At 39.0% G+C, this 24,875-nt stretch overlaps 1 protein-coding gene across 2 annotated transcripts in view; it reads left to right on the forward strand.

Annotated features, from left to right (window-relative positions):
- Positions 1-504: 504 nt before the first annotated feature.
- nrap (nebulin-related anchoring protein) overlaps positions 505-24,875 on the forward strand; it is a 102,623-nt gene continuing 78,252 nt past the window's right edge. The window contains exons 1-12 of one of the 2 annotated variants that reach the window (XM_043712771.2): positions 505-682; positions 777-871; positions 1,217-1,301; positions 3,110-3,214; positions 4,940-5,044; positions 5,193-5,297; positions 6,652-6,756; positions 13,003-13,107; positions 14,851-14,958; positions 17,702-17,818; positions 19,162-19,266; positions 19,994-20,101. In XM_043712771.2, the coding sequence (XP_043568706.2) occupies positions 614-682; positions 777-871; positions 1,217-1,301; positions 3,110-3,214; positions 4,940-5,044; positions 5,193-5,297; positions 6,652-6,756; positions 13,003-13,107; positions 14,851-14,958; positions 17,702-17,818; positions 19,162-19,266; positions 19,994-20,101 (1,212 nt within the window). In that variant the 5' untranslated portion in view covers positions 505-613. The remainder of the gene's footprint in view (positions 683-776; positions 872-1,216; positions 1,302-3,109; positions 3,215-4,939; positions 5,045-5,192; positions 5,298-6,651; positions 6,757-13,002; positions 13,108-14,850; positions 14,959-17,701; positions 17,819-19,161; positions 19,267-19,993; positions 20,102-24,875) is intronic. The other variant, XM_043712772.2, reaches the window with a different exon arrangement.

Below are 24,875 nucleotides of genomic sequence, written 5' to 3' on the forward strand. Positions count from 1 at the left end.
TATTTTAGAGTACAACAGAGACTCCATAATAAAGACACTGCACAGAAAAACAGAAATTCTGAAGAAGGGACACTAAACTCGGAGCGTTAATTCTTTTCTCGCAACAGATTCCGCCAGACCATCTGAGTTTCTCCAACAATTACTGTTCTTGTTTCAGATTTCCAACATCCGCAGTCCTTTATTTTAGTTTGTGCTGCAAAGTGTTGGTTTGATTTTGGAAGGTTGACTACCCAAATTGATATGTTGTCAGCTCCCTTTCACCTTATGACTGACGTCAAGATGTATTTAGTCGAATATTGCTATTTTGGGACTGAGGCATTAAGCACCAGTCACTCTCCAAACTTAAACCTGATACAAGCTTTGTGATTGACAACCCTGGGGAACCAAAGTCAACTGGAGTTGTGGAGATCAGTGCCCAGAAATAGGCGGCTGGATCCAATGGCCTGGGAGAGAAGGCGGGTCTTGATTAATCCTAAAATGAAGGGGCTGCCCGCTGGTGGCAGGTTCTAATCCAGGCGAGGTCACAAGAAACATAGATCAGAAACAGACCAACGGGAAGGAAAGAAGAGAATTTTCGCCGTTTACTTTTGAACAGCAAAACTACTCATTGAAAATGAATAAACCGTGTGCTCGGTGTGGTTTTGACGTTTATTCCGCTGAGAAAGTAGTTTGCATAGACCAAGTGAGTGATCCTGAAATTTCCTTGAAATGTCAAATGTTTGTTTCAAACTGGAAGTTTGACCCAGTTAATAACGTGTTTATTTTGCTACCTACAGACCTGGCACAAGTCCTGTTTCCACTGTGAGGTCTGCAAAATGATCTTAACGGTCAACAATTTTGTCAGTCACCAGAAGAAACCGTACTGTCAGGCGTGAGTCATTTTAAAAGTTAATGACAACTTTGTTAAGACTCAAAATTAAAAGGGATTTTATGACTCAATCAATATTAATCTACATTTAAATATATTCAAATTGAACAATTAAAAGCGCAAGATTATTGAATATTTCTTGTTTTACTAAAAGTGGATGCTAAAAGTGCCATAGCAGTCTAATTTTAGATGTACGGATTTATACCACGGCGCTTCGAGAAATTGTTCATAATAGGAGCACTCTGTATGTCTGAAGAACTTTGCACAACCTGAATGAAATTGGTAGAAAATTATTTCGATTATCTTTTTTGTTTGTAAATTGCTGGCAATGTTTATTTTAATTCACAGGCACAATCCTAAAGTCAACAAATTCACCAGTATACTAGATACACCCCTGAACCTGAACGTGAAAAAACAAAGCGAGTCCAGTGAGGTGGGTAACTGGCACTGTAAATGGGCACAACGCATATTCTCCTCATAATACATCATCAGAGATCACCGGGCATGACCAAACGACTGAATATTCAGTCCTAGATACAGCATATTGTTGTAATACTTCAATTCGGATGACAAAACGGTGTTTATCAATAACCTAATGATTAAACGACCGATATCTGTGTTATAGTTTATAGAGTGTTCAGTTTATTTTCTTAGTCTCGGTGACAACCAGGCTTTGGAATGAAGCCTGTTACAGCAACATCTATTTCTGGACAGCAACTGTGACACCTCGCTGCTTGTGCTTTGACTTCGTGTCGAGGTTAAAATTATAATCTTCAGGCTTGTTTGCCGTCCGTAGTCACAAATTGGTCCAAAGTTGTCGAATAGAATTTACATAATTATATTAAACTGACCTTTATTAAGCTCGTCTTGAAGATCTGCAAGCTGAATAGTTATTTGTAAAAGAAATCTTAACTTGTCCTGCCAGGCACGGAGATGGGTGTTTTGCTTTCAATATTATGTTTGTATGACAGAGATTGTTACTTCCTTTACTTGATTGTGATCAATTTTATCAAGTTAGTTTTCTTCTTAAAGCCCAACATTTTAATTGTACTTTAGTCCTGGCTTGTTGAATTCAATATTTTGGTGAAATTTGTATTTCAGATTTTGCTTTAACTTTATACGGGATTTCGCAAACCATTCCCCTATTGTGTTCTTAAATTCCAGGTTTCATTTGTGATAACTTTTCAAAACAGAAGATAAATCAGACCTGTAACTCTACCCAACACACATTCTGATTGATACCAGTAACTGAAGATGTTTCATTTGTTAGCTTGGGTGGCTAGACAGCCAGTGTATGGTATCTAACGTGGGTTCAATTCCAGTTGCAACAGATAGTTCTTAAAGCTTGCCTTGTCCATTGGCATCTAGCATGAACCATGAATTAGCATACCTTTGGACAATGAGAATTTCAAGAGAAAGAGAAGTGTACTTGTTACAGTGACTGCATGAATTGTGGAAGTGAAAAACTTAAACACTACACTTTAAACGATTATTTATTTAGTCCAACTGCAGCTTGTTGCTTTGGTAACTGCAGTGTGAACTTTTTGACTTAATCTCCAAGATACCATGATTTACTTATTGTGATGACAATAAGGACAAGATGAAACTGTTTGTAATGTTTGTAGCCCTGTAAAGCTGTAGGAGCAAATTACTGTAGGTGCTGGAATATATACTCAAAGCAAAACAAAAGCTGGAGATCACAACAGGTCAGGCAGCATCCATGGAGAGAAAGCAAGCTAACATTTCAAGTCTAGATGACTCTTCATCTTCAGCTCTGATGAAGAGTTATCTCGACCCGAAAGGTTAACTTGCTTCCTCTCCATGGTTGCTCCCTGACCCGTTGTGATCTCCAGCATTTTTTGTTTTCAGCCCTGGATTAATTGCATGACAGTTTAAGGGAAGTCATGGAATTCTCTTCACAGCATAGATTTATATATGTTTAATATGGCTCACCTTACCTCATGCAACTTGATTCCAATATTATTTGAGGAGAGGACTCGATCTGTGAGAAGTGATGAGAATTTTTTGATTGCTCTTGATGTGAAAATATTGAACTTCAAGGAGGCTGACAGGGAAAAGAAAAATAATTAAGGAATATGCAGTAAAAAGATGGGAAAGATAAAGAAAAAATATATAATGAACTCAGAAGTTGCGTAACTGTGGCTTAGATCCTCCCAAGTACTAATACAGTCAGTTTTAAAATCTAATATCATAAAATGTCCACTGAACTTTTGTACTTAGATTAAGTACCGCGAGGAAGCCGAAAAATTCAAATCAGTTTTTCATTGGGATATAAAGTCGAAGCAGATGGAGCATGCCTCTCAGGTTGGGAGACTTGCAAGTAAGGTAAGCAGCTTGAAGGTATTGTAAAATTTAAGTGCCATACGCAGTAAAATTGCTTTTTAATTATATTTTGCCCCAAGAATTTGTGACTATTCAGTTGGGACTCCTGCCATAATGTTGGTGGAGTTCATGACACTGGTCAGAAACTAATTTTCAGGATAGTCTTGCAGTGCTGAGTCCTGAAGTATCATTTTCATTGTGTGAGGCAGGGACAAGGGCATCAAATTCCCACATTACAAGCCTTATTTTGGGCAACTATCTTGTCCTTGGTGCATCTATGCCTGATGAGGCCAGGAAGGGTGGATGTGAGACTATCTGCATGTACATTGGTGGGTTTGTTAAAGGCTCCTAAACTGTGGGCCCTTCACATTACTCAACAAAACCTTGGCAAAGAGGTAAAAACAATGACTGCAGATGCTGGAAACCAGATCCCGGATTAGTGGTGCTGGAAGAGCACAGCAATTCAGGTAGCATCCGAGGACAGGCAATATCCGAGGACAGGCAAAATCGATGTTTCGGGCAAAAGCCCTTCATCAGGAATAAAGGCAGAGAGCCTGAAGCGTGGAAGATAAGCTAGAGGAGAGTGGGGGTGGGGAGAGAGTAGCATAGAGTACAATAGGTCAGTGGGGGAGGAGATGAAGGTGATAGGTCAGGGAGGAGAGGGTGGAGTGGATAGGTGGAAAAGGAGCTGGGCAGGTCGGACAAGTCCGGACAAGACAAGGGGACAGTGTTGAGCTGGAGGTTAGAAACTCGGATGAGGTGAGGGAAGGGGAAATGAGGAAGCTGTTGAAGTCCACGTTGATGGCCTGGGATTGAAGGGTTCTGAGGCGGAAGATGAGGCGTTCTTCTTCCATGCGTCTGGTGGCGAGGGAGCGGCGGTGCAGGAGGCCCAGCACCTCCATATCCTCGGCAGAGTGGGAGGGCGAGTTGAAATGTTGGGCCACGGGGCGGTTTGGTTGATTGGTGCAGGTGTCTCGGAGATGTTCCCTAAAGCGCTCTGCTAGGAGACGTCCAGTCTCCCCGATGTAGAGGAGACTGCATCGGGAGCAATGGATACAATAAATGATATTAGTGGATGTGCAGGTAAAACTTTGATGGATGTGGAAGGCTCCTTTAGGGCCTTGGATAGAGGTGAGGGAGGAGGTGTGGGCACAGGTTTTACAGTTCCTGCGGTGGCAGGGGAAAGTGCCAGGATGGGAGGGTGGGTTGTAGGGGGTGCGTGGACCTGACCAGGTAGTCACGGAGGGAACGGTCTTTGCGGAAAGCGGAGAGGGGTGGGGAGGGGAATATATCCCTGGTGGTGGGCTCTGTTTGGAGGTGGCGGAAATGTCGGCGGATGATTTGGTTTATGCGAAGGTTGGTAGGTAAAGCACCTGTCTAGTAAACAGGAAACCTTGGCAAAGTCAGCTACAGAGATGTGGGCAGGTACTACCCAATGTATTTTCAGAACCTGTGGGGTTGATACATGTTAAAAATTGTGATACATGTAAAGTGGGCTATGACGTAAATCAGCAATTAGCATTTTGATGTTTCACAAAAATGATAATAGTTTAGTTGAGCTCTTCCTAGTTCTGTAGTAGTAAAGGCATTAAAAGACAAATATTAGATGTTTGCCATTTTCTGATATTTGCTGCATCCAAGAAAGTTTCCCTCATTATGTCACTGTGCTTTCTTTTTACATACAAACACAAAGAAGCTCCATTATTGAACAAAGGTGCTTCCTTACAGGTGCAGTACACTAAGGCATGGGATGAAACAAAGGAATCATATTACCTACCACCAGATATGCCCTCTCTTCTTCAAGCACAGAAAAATACAGAACTTGTCAGCAAGGTAGCACATGACTAGTTTCTTTTGTTTGTTTTAACCATAATTTATTTTACATCTTTCAAGATTAAGCATTGGTTCTGGCAGTAGTTAATGTAATTAGGTCACAGTTCTATACTTTATTCAAGTGGTTTTCCTTTTTTTAAATTGACAGCATGCTTACCAGGCTGCCTATGAAGAAGACAAAAGTTGGTACTCTGCTTGTGTTACAAATCCAGAGCTTGTACGAGTTGCCCAGGCTCAAAAAGCTATCAGTGATGTAAGTGATTGATTTAGCTTAACTTAGAGATTAGTTTAAGTTAAAACTTTAATGGTGAATGATAATGATAATGTTTTGTGCTACTGTAATGCATGCTGTGCTGTTAGTGATAGGATAGGACTTTGAGAAAGTGATCCAAATTAATTTACCAATATAACCAGTATCAGTGTGGGATTCATTTAGTAGTTTGCAGGCACTTACATTCAGTGAGGGGGATGAATTGAAAGATAATTGAAATTATCTGCAGCCTGATCTCAAACATCTGAGTAACGACTTTAAGGGAGGCAAAGAACTATGGAACTTGCCATTGCAACCAGAATGGTGCATCACACTGACAAACTCAAGAAAGAAATGAAATGGTTAAACAATCTTTAAAACTAATCTTACTGGAAGACAAAAATATAGATAATTTATTCTTTATTAATAACCTTTTGTGTTGGAGGTCTGTAAGTCTGTATCTAGGTATTGATTTTACTTGGATTAATTGCATAACAGTTGAAGGGGAGTCATGGAATTCTCTTCACAACATTGATTTATACATGTTTAACATGAAATGATCTGCACTTTGTAATTACCATAATTCTGAAGTGAAAACTTGATAACATACATTAACGGAATGTTGCAATTCACAAACTGTTTGAGACATCTCTGCATTCAAAACTTTAGAAAATAAAGGCGGATAAGGTTGATGAGAAATTACCTAGCCTAAAGTGCGAGTCTACACACAGTAAGCGAGGCACACAGTGATTGGCCATTCATATTGGTAGCAACTAAACAGTTATAACTGCATGACCTTAGTCACGATGTTTGCTGAGAGCACAAAAATAAGTTGTACTGGCATAGAAATTGCAAAGTCAGAGATTTTCTATTGTATTACACATCTCAAGAACTAATGTGCTTTCAGACTTTTTCATTACGTAACAGCATCCTTGTGAACAATTATTTTACTATAACACTTTTCCCAATGGGCATTTTGTGCAGATGTTTCAAATCAACAGGGAATGTTGAGGCATAGCTCTAGCTGCTGTAATATTCCTGGACATATGGCTTTAGCAGATATTTTGGTGCTACTTCAATTCTGATCTTGTGCAAGATTGACAAGCTTAACACGTGTCTCAGTGAGCATTCACCTTCACTGACCTTCAAGTCAGAAACCTGGGCTGAGTTCATGTCAAACAGAGTCCGTTGAAGAGGAGCTAAGTTTGCCAAAGATTTAGCCATGAGGAAGCTAAGTTTATCTGAGACAAATATGAACAACTACTAAAACATTTAGGATTTCAGACTTGATGAGTAAGTATATTTATTTGTTAAAGCTTGACACTACTGAAGCTTGTGTCTATCTAAATTACTGAAGGTGGAGTATAAACGTGGACATGGAGAGTACATTTCCAAGTATGCTTCAGTGGTGGACACTCCACAGTTACTACATGCCAAAGCAGGAGGCATATTGGCCAGTGATGTAAGTATCATTTCTAACATTATAACTTGCAAGATAATTTTTGAGAGAATGTAGTTATTTTATTTAGAATGGATACTGCAGAGAGGCCTTAAACTATCTATATTCTATTATCTCTTCCTCCTTGGGGAACTGTATCAGTATCCTTTCATTCTCCTCCTTCCATTCTGACAGTACTGCATGGGCTGCAGTTGGCAATCCTTCAGTTCCTGTAAGAAACCAAAATCTTGCTTCTTCCAATGATGCTATCTGTTCACTTTGAGAGATATATACAATATTCTCGAAAATATTAATTCCAGCAAGGATTGATGGAACATTTGAAGTATGTTGGCACTGCTGGTGTTGCGTGTGGTCATGGTTGCATTTTGATTCTATTTCATTAATAGTGAAACTATTAGCAATTATTTATGATGAAGCTCTTGGGTCTTTCCATCTCGTGGTCTTTGATCTAATCCGGTTCTTTCAATTTGAAATAGTATGCTACTTGAAAGATTAGGTGTAAAGATTTCCAGAGAAATCTCCTGAATTTCTTCGAGTTTCTTTCCAATCATTCGCAGGACTTTATATTTATTGACAATTCCTAATTGATTTGAGAAGATGGTGAATACTACTGATCAAACTGCAGCATTTTATGTGCTGTATAATTCCCCTGATACTTTGGGGAGAGGTTTTGAGGGTTTTTCTTTGGCTACACTGAAAGAAGTCTGAAGTTAGTATGGAAGGTGACTTGGAGGGGAAATTGGAGGTGATGGTGTTCCCATGTAACTTTGGTCTTTTCCTTCCAGGTAGTAGAGTTTGCATTTTTCTTTGGAGGCGGTTTTGAAAAAGCTGCTGCAATTTCATATAGTGGTAATAATGGAGAAAGTGAGCTCTGCCAATGGTGGATGGGCTGCTGCTCAAACAGGCTGCTTTGTCTTCAAGGGTGTCTCTCCTTTCTCTCCACAGATGCTACCAGACATGCTGAGTTTTTCCAGCATTTTCTGATTTTTGTTGCTGCCATCTCTTGGATGGTGTTCAGCTTCTTGGGTGTTGTTAAAGCTAAACTCACCTGGGCAAGTGCAGAGTATTCCACCATGATCCCACCATGACTTACAGCTAGTGGGCAGGTTTTAGGGAGCCAGGAGGGGAGTTACTTCCTGCAATAAAACCTAGCTTGTGACTTACTGTTGTAGACATGTGGTTGGTTCAGTTAAGTGAAGTAGAATCAGACAGCCCTGCTTAAACATGAGGAATACTTATGTTAAATGATTCAATCTGTATATATCTTCCTCTAATTCACTAAAATCCTCTGGTATGTAACTAACTGTTTAAAATAATACTGAAGGGACTATATGGTGAGAGACCTGGCTTGTTGTTCCTAAGGATCTAGAATATCTGTAACACAGAGAAAATTCTAAATGAAAATAACATCTGCAAAGTTAGGCATAATAGTGCACTACTGCGATGGCACATTTTGTTTGGAACAGAAAATACTAAATGCATCTGACCTTAATTGTATAAAACCAGAAGCACAGTCCTTTACCTGACTTGTTCCTCGCAGCGCCAGAGACCCGGGTTCAATTCCCGCCTCAGGCGACTGACTGTGTGGAGTTTGCACATTCTCCCCGTGTCTGCGTGGGTTTCCTCCGGGTGCTCCGGTTTCCTCCCACAGTCACAAAGATGTGCAGGTCAGGTGAATTGGCCATGCTAAATTGCCCCTAGTGTTAGGTAAGGGGTAAATGTAGGGGTATGGGTGGGTTGCGCTTCGGCGGGGCGGTGTGGACTTGTTGGGCCGAAGGGCCTGTCTCCACACTGTAAGTAATCTAATCTAATCTAATCTTGTACGTCATGTACAAAAGGTATGGCCATTGTGTCAGAGATTTCCATCAAAACCTCTTACAAGAGATATGCAGTTTTCTTGCCACTGCCTGTTTTCCCTCAATTCTTTTTCTATATACAGAGACAAGGCCTTTTCCCTGGGTGGGGGAGTCCAGAGCTAGAGGGCATCAGTTTAGGGTGAGAGGGGAAAGACTTAAAGGGACCTAAGGGGCAACGTTTTCACGCAGAGGGTGGTGCGTGTATGAAATGAGCTGCCAGAGGAAGTTGTGGAGGCTGGTGCAGTTACAGCATTTAAAAGGCATATGGATGAGTATATGATTAGGAAGGGTTTAGAGGGATATGGATCAAGTGCTGGCAAATGGTACTAGATTAATTTAGAATATCTGGTTGGCATGAATGGGTTGGACTGAAGGGACTGTTTCCGTGCTGTACATCTCTATGACTCTATGACAACAATCTACAGTAAATGAAAGGATATTTCAGGCAACAGTATGCCTTTTAGTCTAATGCATAGTTTTCCTACATCTTACCGACATGGACATTTGACTGAGTGGGTTGAACTTTCAGATATGTGTGTAAAAGGTTGTAATCGGCCCTAAGTCATTCTTGGCTACTCTTTTTTTTTTGTTTAAGCACTCTTTTTCTTGATCATCTTCATTATTTTGTGTTGCAACTGCAGCACACTATGGACAAATTTAAATTATGTCTTAAGCTATTTGAAACAGAATATCTCGCATCTTTAATTTTAATTGGTAGAATTGTTTTTTAAATATAAGGCAGTGTACTTGTCTTATCACTGTCATCTCCATTGCTCAATGTAGTAACTTGTCTTTTGTGTCAAACTGTCCTTTAAACATGTTGTTGTAGCTTTTATAGTTGTTATATAAAGGGCAGGAGTGATCATGTGTTCACAGGCAGGATGATGACCTTCAAGGCTTGCTCAACACTGGTTGCTTTACTATGTTGCACTTTTTTTTTAACCTCTGTTCAAACTATTATGAGCTGTGGTTAACCATTGCTGAATTTGTCCTTTGGAAATGCTGTTCTTTCATTTCACAACTAAATTCTCCCACTGTGTTTTAAATCACAGAATTTGGTTTGTTGTCTGCACTGGCTCTCTGAATAAACGATATACCAAGTCCCACTCCCAAGTCTTCCTCCCATGCAGTCTGCACTCTTTCCCTTTTTGGATAATAATCTCATTCCATCTGAATGTCTCAATTGAACCTGCCTTCACCTACTCTCAGGCAACACATTCCAGATTTTAATCATACATGGACTTTCTTATGTTGCCTTTTGTTCTTTTGCCAATTAATTTGCCCTCGTCTTCTCAATATTTTCACCAGTGCAAGTAGTTTTTGTCCTGTATATCCTGGACAGACCCTCATGATTTTGAACACCTCTGTCAAAAATTCTTTCAATCTTCTCTTATCTAAAGGAAAATAATCCTAACTTTCCCAATGCCCCTTCAGAACTGAAGTTCCTCATTCTTGGAATTAATATTTTGTTCACTCTCTCCAATGCCTTCACTTCCAAAAGGAGATCCAGAATACAACCCAAAACTGCAGTTGCAGCCGAACCAGTGTTTTTGTATATGATTAGCTTAATTTCCTTGTTCTTCCAATCTATGCATCTACTGATAAAGCTGAAAATACTGTTTGCTTTGTTAACTACTCTTTGGAGCTGTCCTGCTATCTTCAATAATGTATGCTTACATGCACCCATATTCCTTTGCACCCCTTTTAACATTGTATCCTTCATTTCACATTATCCCCTGCCTTCTTCCCACTTAAATAAACAAACATGCACACGTCTCCAAGCTGGTGACAGTTGTGATTGCCTGCTCCATTTTGCACCACTTTAACATCTATAAATGAATCCCAGTTTCCAGGGAGTAAATTGAGTACACCTGGCATCATATACTGAAAGTATCTATTCAAAAAATAAAGCTTAACACACTAACTATGCTCTTGAGAAACTTTTATCCTTCCCAATCTTGTGAAATACCCTATTAAGCTATCATCCCAGATTTTACTGATCTACATTGACTCCTTGCCCTCTGACACTTTTGATTTAATTCTCATTCTCATGTTTAAAATTTTACGACCTTGACCTTCATTTTCATTGTGACCTCAACAAGCCGTACCACCCCACCTTGAAACCTCTGGCATGCCCATCACATCATCAATGGTGGTTGTGCCTTCAGACAGCTAGGCCTAAGGTTTTAGAATTCTTGTGTTGCATTACTGTGCTCCTCCGCCTTTCTTTTCTCCTTTATGAACTTCATTAATACTCTTCTCTTTGATCAAGCTTTTGACAATACCTTTTATTATCACCTCCTTTTGATTCAGTGTCCATTTAATTCAGATTTGAGGTGGATGTTTTTGGCCTCAACGAGGATGAGTGCGGAATTAAGCAGGTGTGAAATATCACACTATTACTTGTCTTGCTGACTATTTCCATGAATGTCAGATGAGACTGGGTGCCGAGTCAGGGCTATTCACCTAAGGCCTCCTAAGGTCAAAAGCTGACCTGAATTTTCCAGCTGGCCTGCAGGCACCCAAAGTCATCAAGAATCCACTTGACTGTCCATCTAAAGGAGACTTCCCCAGTGGTTGACCAAGGGACTTATGCACCAGGCAGGCTTTGAAGTCTAAGAGGAACAATGTGAATGGTAGTAATGCCACCAGACGAGACCAGTAATCCAGAAATTTATGTTAATGTTCTAGGAATGCACAATTTTCAGCATTCTTGGACATTTTAAATCACTGTTTCCTAACATTGATTTCTGAAATCATCTCTGGCTGTGTCAATTGATTAACCATAACAAAGTGTGTTATTATAATGCCAATTTGACATTGTCCAGATTGAAACTGTTATTTAGGTAGAATAAGTTAATCTTATATAATGGTATCATTCTTGATTACTGTTATTATGTACATTTGGACCACACTAGAGTCATCATTTGTGACTGTAGAATATTTGTTATTCCTGCTTTGAGCCTAACCTAACAGGCAATTACTATCAATTCCCTTCTTTGGAAAACACAGTTTAAAGAAAATAAACAGCTCATACAATCGGCTGAGATACAATGATAGCTTTTGAGATAATGTATGTTATGACACAGTGGCAATGTGACATGTATGTATGAAGACAAGATGTCACAATGGTGAAAATATTTCTGTTTTAATGTATGTGAATGATCCTAATTCACAAGAAATGAAGGCATAAGAAAGTTGCAAAATAGCCAATCTGGGGGCAACCAGAGGCATTGATGCCAACAAGGGCTGGCCTCTGAAAGCTACTACCTCACCCACCAAAACTCACTTCTTCCTTTGAACACCCCGTTCCCGAGAAGAAGAATAGATACTTACCATCTCAGTACCGGATTACCCAAGGAGCAGGCATTGCCTGGTGGGCATTACAACCAAGAGGCTGCTGCCCTCTGGCTGACCTTGATCGCCAGTATTGCGATTATGATAGGACTGATTGGCAACAATCTGGGGAATTATCTTCTTGGTTGGGGAGGTCTGCTCATGCCCACCCCCACACTTAGATAAGGGGAAAATTGCTCCCCCCCCAACCAATGAGGAGACTTAGATGCAGAGTCAATTTCCTTTGAGATTGAAAGCTGTTCTCCCCATGCAAGTCCTTGTGAGATCGTATTGGGCAGAGCTTAATACACTCCTCTGCAGTAACCATTTCAGAACCAAAGGTCTCGTACAACAGTTTGCTCAGCGATGTTATTAAAATTTGAAAGCATTACTTGCTTTTAATTCCATTGTGGTACTCCTCTTGATAAACAAACAAAAAATTATCAAGACACATTCCAGTTTCATAAATGTCAAGCAACTTCATCTACTCTGGACACCAAATGGTAGATTTAGCCAACCAGTACATCTCATTATTGGTGTTAAGGCAAATTAGAACTGTAAAAGTACATTTTATAAATGCTTTTATCACTGAGTTGTTACTGAGTCCGCAAAGTCAGTGGGATTCTGTGAAAATTAATAATTTTTGTTAGGTTTTACATGTACTTTCAGAAGGTAGTGCAGACATTTAATGGTGAGGCATGTTTATCTCAAACAGGAAATGGTACTGGAGGGCTCATATAGCATGAAGCATTCGCGTGTTTACTCTACACTGGAAACATGCCACATGGGAATGCAATGTCATCATCCAGTGTATCTATCTAAAAAACAGATATTGTTCAAATTTCTGCTCCCAGAGCTGTTTCAGACTGTATGTCAGGATAGTTTGTATGTGATTGCAGATTACACAATAAATGCACGATTGCACACATCATTTCAAGCACTAAGACCTACACAACAGTCCTTAAAGGGGCCACTGAAGGCCCCAATTTAAAAAAAATGTTAACAGGTTTAACATTGCATATTTTTTGCTCTTTCTCCTTTTACATTTCCATGTCAGCTTAAATACCATGAAGACTATGAAAAGAATATTAAGGGAAATTGGAGCCAAGCAGCAGGTGCTCAAGTTGCTATGACAAGAGAAAATTCAGTAAAATACAGTCAGGTTAGTCTCCAAGCAGAAAGTAGTCTCAATATTTTCTCTATCATGTGCATGTTTGAATTATCTGTAAGTTAATTTTAAACTTATATAAGTTAGTTAATAAAAGATGTGAAACATTAATCAAGTGTAAGAATATTTAAATTGACATTTAATGTCAATGTTTTTCTCATTATTTTGCTTCACATCTTCCTTACTGGGAGCCAAACTTGTTTTCAAATCAGTGTCCATTTTGTACAGCAGTCATGCAATATGAGTGTTCTGCCTGCAGCCATGCCTCTCCAGCTAAAAATAACTGTTTGAAAGACAAAGTTATATATAGATTTCAACACAGAGGATTTTGCATGAGTATTTAGCTATTAAAAAACAGAAGGCTCGAAATTAATCCTGTTTCATATGTGTAAAACTGATGAAAAAATATCCAATTTCACAGCCAACATCTTGCCTTCAAAGACAGGTTGAAATACATCAAACCCAATATTGGGAAAGACTTTTTTTTAGATCCCCCTGGTAGTCACTTAAAATAAAACCTCGTGCCAGCATTCCCATAAATAAGTAGGCTATTTCCTATTTCAGGCTTCCTCTGCTAAACTGGAATGAAACAGAAAGTGCTAAAGAAACTCAAGAGGTTTGTCAGCATCTGTGGATTGAGAAACAGTTAACACTTTGAGTTCAGTATGCCGCTTTGAGTCATATTGGACTTAACACTAAGATTAACTCTGTTTCTCTCTCTTTCCACAGATATTACCAGACCTGTAGCACTTTTTGTTTTTATTTCAGATTTCCAGCATCTGTATACTTTGTGCTTATTGACTAAATTGGATTTTGTGCAGTGCTGGGTTACTCTGCTGTGGATTATGATAATGTAGCTGAAGATGCAGGAACATTGCTTACCCCTCCCAATTCCACAATGTTTGAGCTAACAAAGCTGTTCTTTCCCTCCACTAATACACAGGACAATGAGGCAAGTGGCTGACATTAATTTCTTCAAGCGATCAAGCTGCTTAAAGACGTGCTAAAGAGCCATTAGTAATAACACAGCCTCAGGCCCGATTTCAAGCCAGACTTAGTTGTCCTGTTTTGGCACTCAATACAGTCACGTCCCTGCATTTTCAGCAAAACTAGATACCAATGAATTTCCACCCAAGAGTTAAAATTTCCTTTGCCCACAGTTATGGGCCTCTTCGGATTTATTCACACTATTTTCGATCCTTGATTCAGGGTGACCTGATCCTTTTTATAGAGGAGTCCCTGTGTAAGAAGTCATTTTCCATCTTTAACTTCCATGATGGAGTATCTACTGATGGTGTTGCAGATTACAAGTTTGGATACAAACTATTTTTTTTAACATTCCAATCATTGTTTAGAATCATATGCACTCTGTGTAGACTAATTTCTCATAGGAGCTCTAAGCAGGCAGGGCTTCTTGCTACGAATGGGAATTATTTTGTTCCGTGCTTCAGGACTGGTAACAGTTTACCTGAGAATAACAATTACAACAATTAGAAGACTCTGCCATGACCCTTCATGACTTGTGCCAGTTTTCCATAATTGAAATAATAAAAGCCCCCTGATGTAAGCTACAAGATTGTGGTCTTTATGTTTTGAAAACCTTTATTGCATTTTCATTGTTAGATTGATTTTCAAGAGTGGCTCAGTGAAATGCCAAGTAACATGATCCTTACATACAACCTTCAATATAGAAATAATTATTTTTGATTGGTATAATTGTCTCATTCATCTGTACAGCCAGAGGACGTTGCTGATTATGAGGAAACCAGAGGCAAAGGCAGTTTCCCTGCTATGATCACACCTGCATATTACAATGCCAAGAGAGCTAATGAACTTGCAAGTGATGTAAGTATTAAAGGAAAGAAATGGACCCTTTTATCCGTACTGTTGTGTGTTGAAAATTACATTGTTCCAGAATTAGGTAACATTATCAAAAACTGATGGAGAGCTGCTCAGAATCAGAAATGAATTTGTGTCCATGATAACCAAATTTGCAATCTCAGTTATGTCAGTGTCATGACTTTCTGACAGATTGTTGGAAAGTTGCAGGGAAGATCCTTTTGTTTCTGCATCTTCCTGATAAACGAGTGCAAAATCAAAAGCAAGTTATTTTTCTAAACTCTTGCCGCTTTCCCTTGGAACCCGAGCTCTGAAATTCCATGAGCACTTGCTTAGCCACCCACTATAATTCTGGGGGCTGGAGACTGGCAGCACCTCCAGGGTAGACTGGAGTTTCTGACTAACCTATGTCTTGCAATTTCAGGACCTGTGGCACCACCCTTTGTCCTTGCTTGTCCATGTGGCAGTGACCACAGTGTTCTGGATTTTGTTTGATGTGTTTATTTGATGTGTTTTGATGCATTCTCTGCAACTGTCAAGACCCCATCCGAATCCAACAAGTCTCAAAGGGGCTCAGAGGCTTGGTTGCTAAAAAGCAGTAACACGTGGGCCTCTTCTGATGGGATGAAGCCTTGTTAACTAAACATGGGTCAAGAATTAGTCACAAGAGGTTCAGTTCTTTAACTGAATTCCATGTGTGCTGCAGTCTTATGAAGAGCCAAGCCAGAAACTGAAACTTCCAAAGTTACTCCCACGTAGTGGACAGTTGGGGTTGTGTCCACAGTTCCGTATTTCTCGTCAGAGAATGTCCCTTTTCCTACACTTCGACTGTCTGTTTTCCAACCAATTTCCATATCAAGAAATTACTTGAATAACACAAACTTCAATTTGTCCCTGAAATTTCTTGTGTTGCATTTCATCAAATATCTCCTGGACAGTACTTTGGTGAACATCAAAAGCTCTACCAGATCACTTGGTTGTTAACTCTTTCACAAAAGCATGTTCACTTCCCCAGTATAGCTGGTATTTTCCAACTCGTCACTTTTTGTCTTTCTGATGATGGGCTCTAGGAACTTTGCCTAATGTGTTTAATTCACTGGATTGTGTTAGTTGTTTGCCTCTAACTCCTATTTAGAGAAACGATATAATTCAAATTATTTGCTGTTAATTCCAAATGTATATGCTTTGGAAGATGATGATTAATTACATCTAATTTCCACATCTATTGTACTAATTTTGGATGAAAAATATTTGAACCTGGACAAATGTTTGGCTGCAATCCTCATTCATTGTATCCTTTACAGATTTTGTTAATGTTAGTGCCATTTAAGAATTTTCCTTGACCACTGATATTGTATTCTCCTTTAAAGTTTGAAACACATTTCTTTTGCTTCCTTTCAGAAAATATACATTTACAATGCACTTTCCCTTCAATATTCCTGCTGTTATTTTATTATCTTCCATAATGTACAATTGATATCACTTTGAAAAACACTCCTCTCAGCATTCCTCTCTTTCTCTTTAAGAGCAAAATGTGTCATCCTATATGTTTTTCCTCTTGTCTGCCCTGTACTGTGACTAAACAAAGACACATCACAGTTTCTAAATCTAACTCATTCATTGCAAGGTCCTTAGAACTGCAGAATTTCAACCTTCCACATTCCTCTCCAATCTTTAAGTTGTTAAAATTCAGTTGTCACCTAATCACGAAAGTAAAGCCACCATATTTTATCAGATCACAGGGGAAGAGATTGAGAGGGAGAGTCCGTCATGGTGACCTCACCCTGTACAGGAATTGAACCCACACTGTTGGCATTACCCTGCATCTCAAAGCAGCTTTCCAGCTAACTGACCTCCCCACACCTCCCTAATCACAACATCCTGGTGTTTTCTCTTTCTCTTCAACCTGGAGCTGTTACATATATGAACCTCCATCTTTTGTTTATTAACACCATGTAAAAATGGAGATGTAGAAAATAGACTGAGAGGCAGCTTTTGCAACTCTTAAGAGAAACAATAAGTTTTAAAGTATGCAAGTAATGTGAGAATGCCAAAGTTTAAAATGTTGTTAAAAAGTTGATAGACATCTCCTGAATAGTAATTTATACATACACCAGTTCATTAACCAGTGAAATGTGTCATAGATGCAATTAAAACTTTAAAATCAATGTAAGATTGACTTTTCATTGAAGACTGGCTGATGTTGTAATTAAACCACAATAGGTTGATCAGTTGGTCATTTATATTTTAATAATAATGAAAAAGAAGATAATTATGTTTTATTAATTTAATCTGGAATATCATTACAGTAGATATGAATAGAAGAAAAATAGATACCTGCACCATGATTTTAAAAAAATTGTTCGATGATTGAATTACCCTTCAGAACAAAGGAAAATCAGATTTAGAATTAGATACGCGTTGATGTCAAAATTCACATTCATTTTGTTGTTTGACTTGGATTCATAATTAATTAGAATTTATTAGCCTATGAAATCAAATTTGTTTGTTTGCATTATTATTTAGTTTTCTGGCTAGTAGCTTGGCTCTATACACCATATTAGGGCACATTTATTGCTAGCTGCTTAAATCTCTGTTATTACTAAGAGGTAAAGCAGTCTTAGAGCTTTGCAGTTGAGAATCAGTGTTAACTTCTATGGTATAAGCACTTGACAGACTCTTAAGTTTTCCAGTCTTCAGTGTATATAGTTAGAAATAGTTTAACAGCCAAATTGTTTTGTGGTTGCAGATAAAATATAAAAAAGATCTTGTAAGGATGAAGGGATCAGCCCAATACCACATGCTAACTTCTGAAGAAGACTTAGCAATGAAGCATGTCAAGGAAGTTAACAAGCTTGTCAGTGAGGTAACAGAATTGTAATTAACTATGTAAACCACATTCATTCAATTATTTGGAGAACTCTAAACAAAATCTTCCTTTGCTCCTTATTTTCAACAAAATTTATTGTCTTTCCTTTTGAAAAAATGAATGTTTCCTAATAAGTTTGTGAATTAATACAGCAAAGAATAGTTTGCAATGTGGTATTTGTACTAAACAGCTTGATGTCTTTGACGCAGGTGCATATGACTGGAATTTCTTGTGTATGTTTATGTTCATCTCATGTTAATAATAGCAATGCATGCTTGAATTATTTTTTTTTGCTTTTATCCTTGTAATCAATGATCTGTATCTCTCGCAAACCAAATATTTGAAATTCTGTGATTTGGAATTTGTATTTGTGACAAAGATTCTTGCAGTCGTGAATTCACGGCAGTTTCTGGTTTGTGCAATATGTGATAATTGAGAAGTCTCTGTCAGTAGTATTCTGCAAGGCCCGCTGTGGTGCTCCTCATGCAGTCAACACAGAATCACTGATTTGACTTGAAGTTATTGTTACAGGAAACTCAATGACCATGTTCAGACTTGTTAAATTGGGATTGTTAATGGTGTATTAATATTAATAGCTATGTCTATTGGCCATTGTGTGGAAGGAATACCTCCAGTGGAGTGATCTGGCAGCTATTTGCAAGGCTTCTATTTGAAAATGTGCATTGACCTTCGAGATTCTGCTGAGTTGCTAATATGTTAGACAAGAAATCCCCTGGCTGGTAAAATCCAGCATTCCAACAGACCTAAACTGACTTCTTCATTACCTTAATCATTTCACCTACACATCCCCAATGGTTAGATTCATAGAAATCATTGAATCCCTACAGTGTGGAAACAGGGTTTGGCCCATCAAGCCTACACCAACCCTCTGAAGAGCATCTCGCCCAGACCCATCCCATCCCTGCAGATCCCATGGCTAATCCACTTAAACTTCCCATCCCTGAACACTTTGGGAAATTTAGCATTGCCAATCTATCTAACCTGCACATCTTTGGACTTAGGAAGAAACCAGATTACCCAGAGGAAACACAAGCAGACACGGAGAGACTGTGCAAACTCTACACAGACAGTCACACAAGGATAGAATTGAACCTGGGTGCCTGATGCTGAAAGGCAATGAGCCACCATATCGCCCACCATGGATTCCTTCAATCTACTTTAGTGAAAGCCAGTACAGAGCATGGTTGAAATATGCTTTGAGAGATTTCTCAACCCTGCAAGCACCAGAACCTGTTATTCTTGGACTGGGAAACATTTTCCTAAAACATCTTACCCAATACTTATTCTTTGTTTCTTAACTATTGTTTATAACTTTTCAGATAGAGTACAAGAAGGACTTGGACACATCCAAAGGTTACAGCATTAACTACTGTGAAACCCCTCAGTTCAAGAATATTGCCAAGTTATCGAAATTTACTAGTGATGTGAGTTATCACAATTTAATGCTGGTTTTAACGTTAAAGTAGTTCAGTGCTGATTTTAACTAGTTCAGTTTGATAGGTTGACAATTACCGATTTGTGATTGGTAATTGTACTTTAGTTATGTTTAAGCATATGCTGGGGTTAGGCATTAATAACAGTTGTGGCCTCTAATGGTACAGTGGTAATATCCTCCTCCCCATCAAACTTTCTGACTTTTGCGGTGACGGGCACTTTGTTTGACTTTTCTCCAATAATGAAATGACAGTACAACTGAATCTAATGCTTTGAATTTGCTCAGATTTTATGATACATTAATAACCTCAGTTGTATATCTGTTAGAGATTAACTTTGATCAGCAAGATCCAGAACAGGTACTCTGTTGAGAAACATGGCACCAGGTATAGGATAGGCATGAATTTATGGTATTTTCTGACTAAATACCCTCAAAATTCACCAGAAAATGTTAGAGCTTGTTCGTTCAAGTATAAGTGAATTTGTAATTGTGTGATGAGATATAGTTACTTGCAAACAGCCTCCCCAGCACTGAAAATTAATTTTTATATTTCCTGTAAAGTTAGTATAAGAGGTGATATGTACATTATTTGAAGCATAAACTGATATGAGAAGATAAAAAAGTAAATAAACACTCAAGTAATTTTATGCACCTTAAGTATTTTATGATTGGAAAATGCAATGAATGAATTGACCCCCATTCTATTGCTTATGTAGCTCAAATACAAAGAAGCTTACCATAATCAAGTGAAAGGCCATTACGAAGGAGTTGGTATGGACAGCCGCACACTGCATTGTATGAAGGTTGGAAACTTAACAAGTGATGTAAGTAGAAATGAAAGTGTCAAAGGTACAAATTCATTTTCAAATTCACTATTGTAGTGCTTTTGTCAAGTAATGATTTCAAGTAAGGTGAATCAAATTTGTGATCTTCTAAACATAACATTCTAAGCCCTACAGAACATCACTGATCAGAACTATAAAACATTTTTAAGAGAGTAATTTTGTGTATCAAGAAGAACTCTTGGATAGTTTTAGTGTTGACTTGTGCTACTCATTATGCAATGATCAAGTCAGAAGTGAATTATGGCTTGTAGCATTTATGGCAAGCTGGCATTTGGGTAATATTCACTTTTTAAAAATGCAATCAAAATCCATTCACTGTAGCAAATGCAAATATTGCAACATTGCTGGTAATTTGCCAGGTTGTCTGGATTAATCGTTATTAGGAGCTATGTAAGCAGTTGATCAGAATATGCTGCATGTATATTTAAACTACAACCTATTCCTTGCTAAGTTTAAAAAAAGTATCCAGTATGTATAGATCACCTTTCCAGCCACACATGCATACATATTTTTCAAGTGATGGGTAGTTTTGGCCTACACGTCTTACCTCAACTTGATAGTTACCGTACCAAACACTAATGCAACTAATTGGCCTGAGTCTTTATCTATTTAATTGATTAGATTATGTTAGACTGAAGGTGTTACACTTGATTTGTAATGTATGCATCACACTTGCATTTGGGTGGTTCAAATTTAATCTTCTACAATGGAGACAGATCCAAACAGGTCGCCAAAATTGTACAAAGTACATCAAGGAATATCCAATAATAAACAACTAGATAGATATAAAAGCAATCCATTCTGAATAACGCAGGAAACAAAGTACCTATACTAAGGGAAATCAATTCAAATATTTTTGTTTCTTTCAGTCTGCAAACTACATGCAGGCTGAGAAAAATGTAGAAGCAAGTACAATTTTCAAAATTGTCTCAATTTACTGAAAAATTACGCTTTTGAAGTTTCTGCTTGTAGGTCTGTTTCTGAGTTTTGAGGTATCTGGACTTGTGATTGGCATAGAGATTATTGTCTAGACTACTAAGTATTCAAGTTCTGGCATGTTTATGTGGAGCTGAATGTTGATCTGTACACTAGCATTCCTCAGCTATAAATGTTCCATCTGCTCTGAAGCATCTCCTCAATGGGGATCCAGTCCTGTTACCATCTCTCACAGGCCTGATCTAACTTGTACAACACATTTATTTACATTACCATATCATCACAGATAGTGATTAACATTTAATGACAACAATAGAAAACAAAACCAGATCTCTCATAGCCGCCATAAAATATTCAATATCAAGTCTTTTGTTTCCCTTTAGAAATATTTGTCATGGACTGGCAGATTAATTTTGTACTTGCACTTCAGCACGATTTTTCTTGAACTTGGTGAACCAATGTATGAGGAAAATTTTACATTTGCAGGTTTTGTCTTGGTTTCCCATGTCTATGCGTACATGTATTTTAGAATTGGCAGGGTTGGTATGTGGACAATTACTCCTATCTTAGCCATGAATAGTTACCAATTTAATGAGGAAGGATCATTTGAATTATTGCAAGCACTTCAAATGGTGTGATGACACTTTTAATCTCAACATCAATGTAAAATATGTATTCACTGATCTCTGTATCATCCTGTACGTAATCAGATTCTAGTTTGTCGATCATCTGATGTATATTGCCTTTGGCAGAATTTGATTTGATTTATTGCAGTCAGATGTACATAAGTACAGTGAAAAACTTTGTTTTGCATGCAGTATAGGCAAACAAAGACATACAGATCATGGGGTGCTAAACAGATCGAGGCGTACAATGCACAAAGCTGCACAAAGCAAGGTCAACATTACTTGAAATTAGCGAGGTCTGTTCAGCAGCCTAGTAACAGCGGGGAAGAAGCTGTTCTTGAACCGTTTGATGCATGTGCTCAAGCTTCCGTACCTTCTGGTTGATGGAAGAGTTTGGATGAGAGCATTACGATGAGATTTGGATGAGAGGGGTCTTTGCTGCAGAAAGGCTGCCAATATCATCAACGAGAAGGGCACAGAGAAACCTTAATTATCCGAAGGACACGGGCGGGGAGTATTTTGTTCGGTTATAGATTCATAGAGATGTACAGCATGGAAACAGACCCTTTGGTCCAACCTGTCCATGCTGACCAGATATCCCAACCCAATCTAGACCCATCTGCCAGCACCCAGCCCATATCCATCCAAACCCTTCCTATTCATATACCCATCCAAATGCCTCTTAAATGTTGCAATTGTACCAGCCTCCACCACATCCTCTGACAGCTCATTCCATACATGTATTACCCTCTGAGTGATAAAGTTGCCCCTTAGGTCTCTTTTATATCTTTCCCCTCTCACCTTAAACCTATGCCCTCTAGTTGTGGACTCCCCAACCCCAGGGAAAAGACTTTGTCTATTTATCCTATCCATGCCCCACATAATTTTGTAAACTTCTATAAGGTCACCCCTCAGCCTCCGATGCTCCAGAGAAAACAGCCCCAGCCTGTTCAGCCTCTCCCTGTAGCTCAAATCCTCCAACCCTGGCAACATCCTTGTAAATCTTTTCTGAACCCTTTCAAGTTTCACAACATCTTTCCAATAGGAAGGAGATCAGAATTGCATGCAATATTCCAACAGTGGCCTAACCAATGTCCTGTACAGCCACACCATGACCTCCCAACTTCTATACTCAATACTCTGACCAATAAAGGAAAGCATACCAAAAGCCTTCTTCACTATCTATCTACCTGCGACTCCACTTTCAAGGAGCTATGAACCTGCACTCCAAGGTCTCTTTGTTCAGCAACACTCCCTAGGACCTTACCATTAAGTGTATAATGCTAAGATTTGCTAAGATTTGCTTTCCCAAAATGCAGCACCTCGCATTTATCTGAATTAAACTCCATCTGCCACTTCTCAGCCCATTGGCCCATCTGATCCTGTTGTAATCTGAGGTAACCCTCTTCGCTGTCCACTACACCTCCAATTTTGGAGTCATCTGCAAACTTACTAACTGTACCTCTAATGTTCGCATCCAAATCATTTATATAAACGACAAAAAGTAGAGGACCCAGCGCCGATCCTTGTGGTACTCCACTGGTCACAGGCCTCCAGTCTGAAAAACAACCCTCCACCCTCATCCTCTTTCTTCTACCTTTGAGCCAGTTCTGTATCCAAATGGCTAGTTCTCCCTGTATTCCGTGAGATCTAACCTTGCTAATCAGTCTCCCATGGGGAACCTTGTTGAACGCCTTACTGAAGTCCATGTAGATCACATCTACTGCTCTGCCCTTATCACTCTTCTTTGTTACTTCTTCAAAAAACTCAATTAAGTTTGTGAGACATGATTTCCCATGCACAAAGCCATGTTGACTATCCCTAATCAGTCCTTGCCTTTCCAAATACATGTACATCCTATCCCTCAGGATTTCCTCCAACAACTTGCCCACCGCTGAGGTCAGGCTCACCGGTCTATAGTTCCCTGGCTTGTCCTTACCACCCTTCTTAAACAGTGGCACCACGTTTGCCAACCTCCAGTCTTCCGGCACCTCACCTGTGACGATTGAAGATACAAATATCTCAGCAAGAGTCCCAGCAATCACATCTCTCACTTCCCACAGAGTTCTCAGGTACACCTGATCAAGTCCTGGGGATTTATCCACATTTAACCATTTCAAGACATCCAGCACTTCCTCCTCTGTATTCTGGACATTTTGCAAGATGTCATCATCTATTTCCCTACAGTCTATATCTTCCATATCCTTTTCCACAGTAAATACTGATGCAAAATAATCATTTAGTATCTCCCCAATTTTTTGTGGCTCCATACAAAGGCCACCTTGCTGATCTTTGAGGGGCCCTATTTTCTACCTAGTTACCCTTTTGTCCTTAATATATTTGTAAAAACCCTTTGGATTCTCCTTAATTCTATTTGCCAAAGCTATCTAATGTCCCCGTTTTGCCCTCCTGATTTCCCTCTTAAGTATACTCCTACTTCCTTTATACTCTTGTAAGGATTCACTCGATCTATCCTGTCTATACCTGACTAATGCTTCCTTTTTCTTAACCAAACCCTCAATTTCTTTAGTCATCCAGCATAATCAAATGCCAGATAACATAGGTTAGCCAAGCATCGGGACATTGCGATCTTGCTGGATAATCCAATATTTGGATAATCTAATGCTGGATAATCGAGGTCCCTGTGTAAATGGAGTCCATGGATTGGCGATTGGCATCTGTGTTGGTCTGGGCTATGTACACAACTTTCTGTAGTTTCTTACAGTCCTGGGCAAAGCAGTTGCTGTACCAGACCATGATACTCCCAGATAGAATGTTTTCTATGGTGCATCTGTAAAAGTTGGTAAGGGTCCTTATGAACATGTTGAAGTTCCTAAGCCATCTGAGGAAGCGTTGTTGTTCCCTATTGACCATCACATCTATGGGGATGTCCAGGACAAATTGTCAGTTATCATCACTCCTAGGAACTTGATGCTGGATATCAGATGATCTTTATTGCAGCTTGAAGATACTCCTTGGTTGTGGCTGTTTGGATCAGAGTGTGGCTCTTTGGACCTGTATTAGATTTTTTTGAAATGCATTGCCTCTGCCAATGGCTTTGTCTGTCACTTACCTGAAAAGATGATTGAAAGCTAAACATTTTCTTTGTACGTGCAATTCACACATCATGCTATGTCTGGGTGATCCAATGATTGTGTCAATTGTTTCATTTGTATTTAGGACTGGTAAGC

This window comes from Chiloscyllium plagiosum, unplaced genomic scaffold (genome assembly GCF_037043375.1).
Source record: "Chiloscyllium plagiosum isolate Xiang-an unplaced genomic scaffold, Cpla_swu_hap1 HiC_scaffold_22, whole genome shotgun sequence".
Classification (NCBI taxonomy): domain Eukaryota; kingdom Metazoa; phylum Chordata; class Chondrichthyes; order Orectolobiformes; family Hemiscylliidae; genus Chiloscyllium; species Chiloscyllium plagiosum.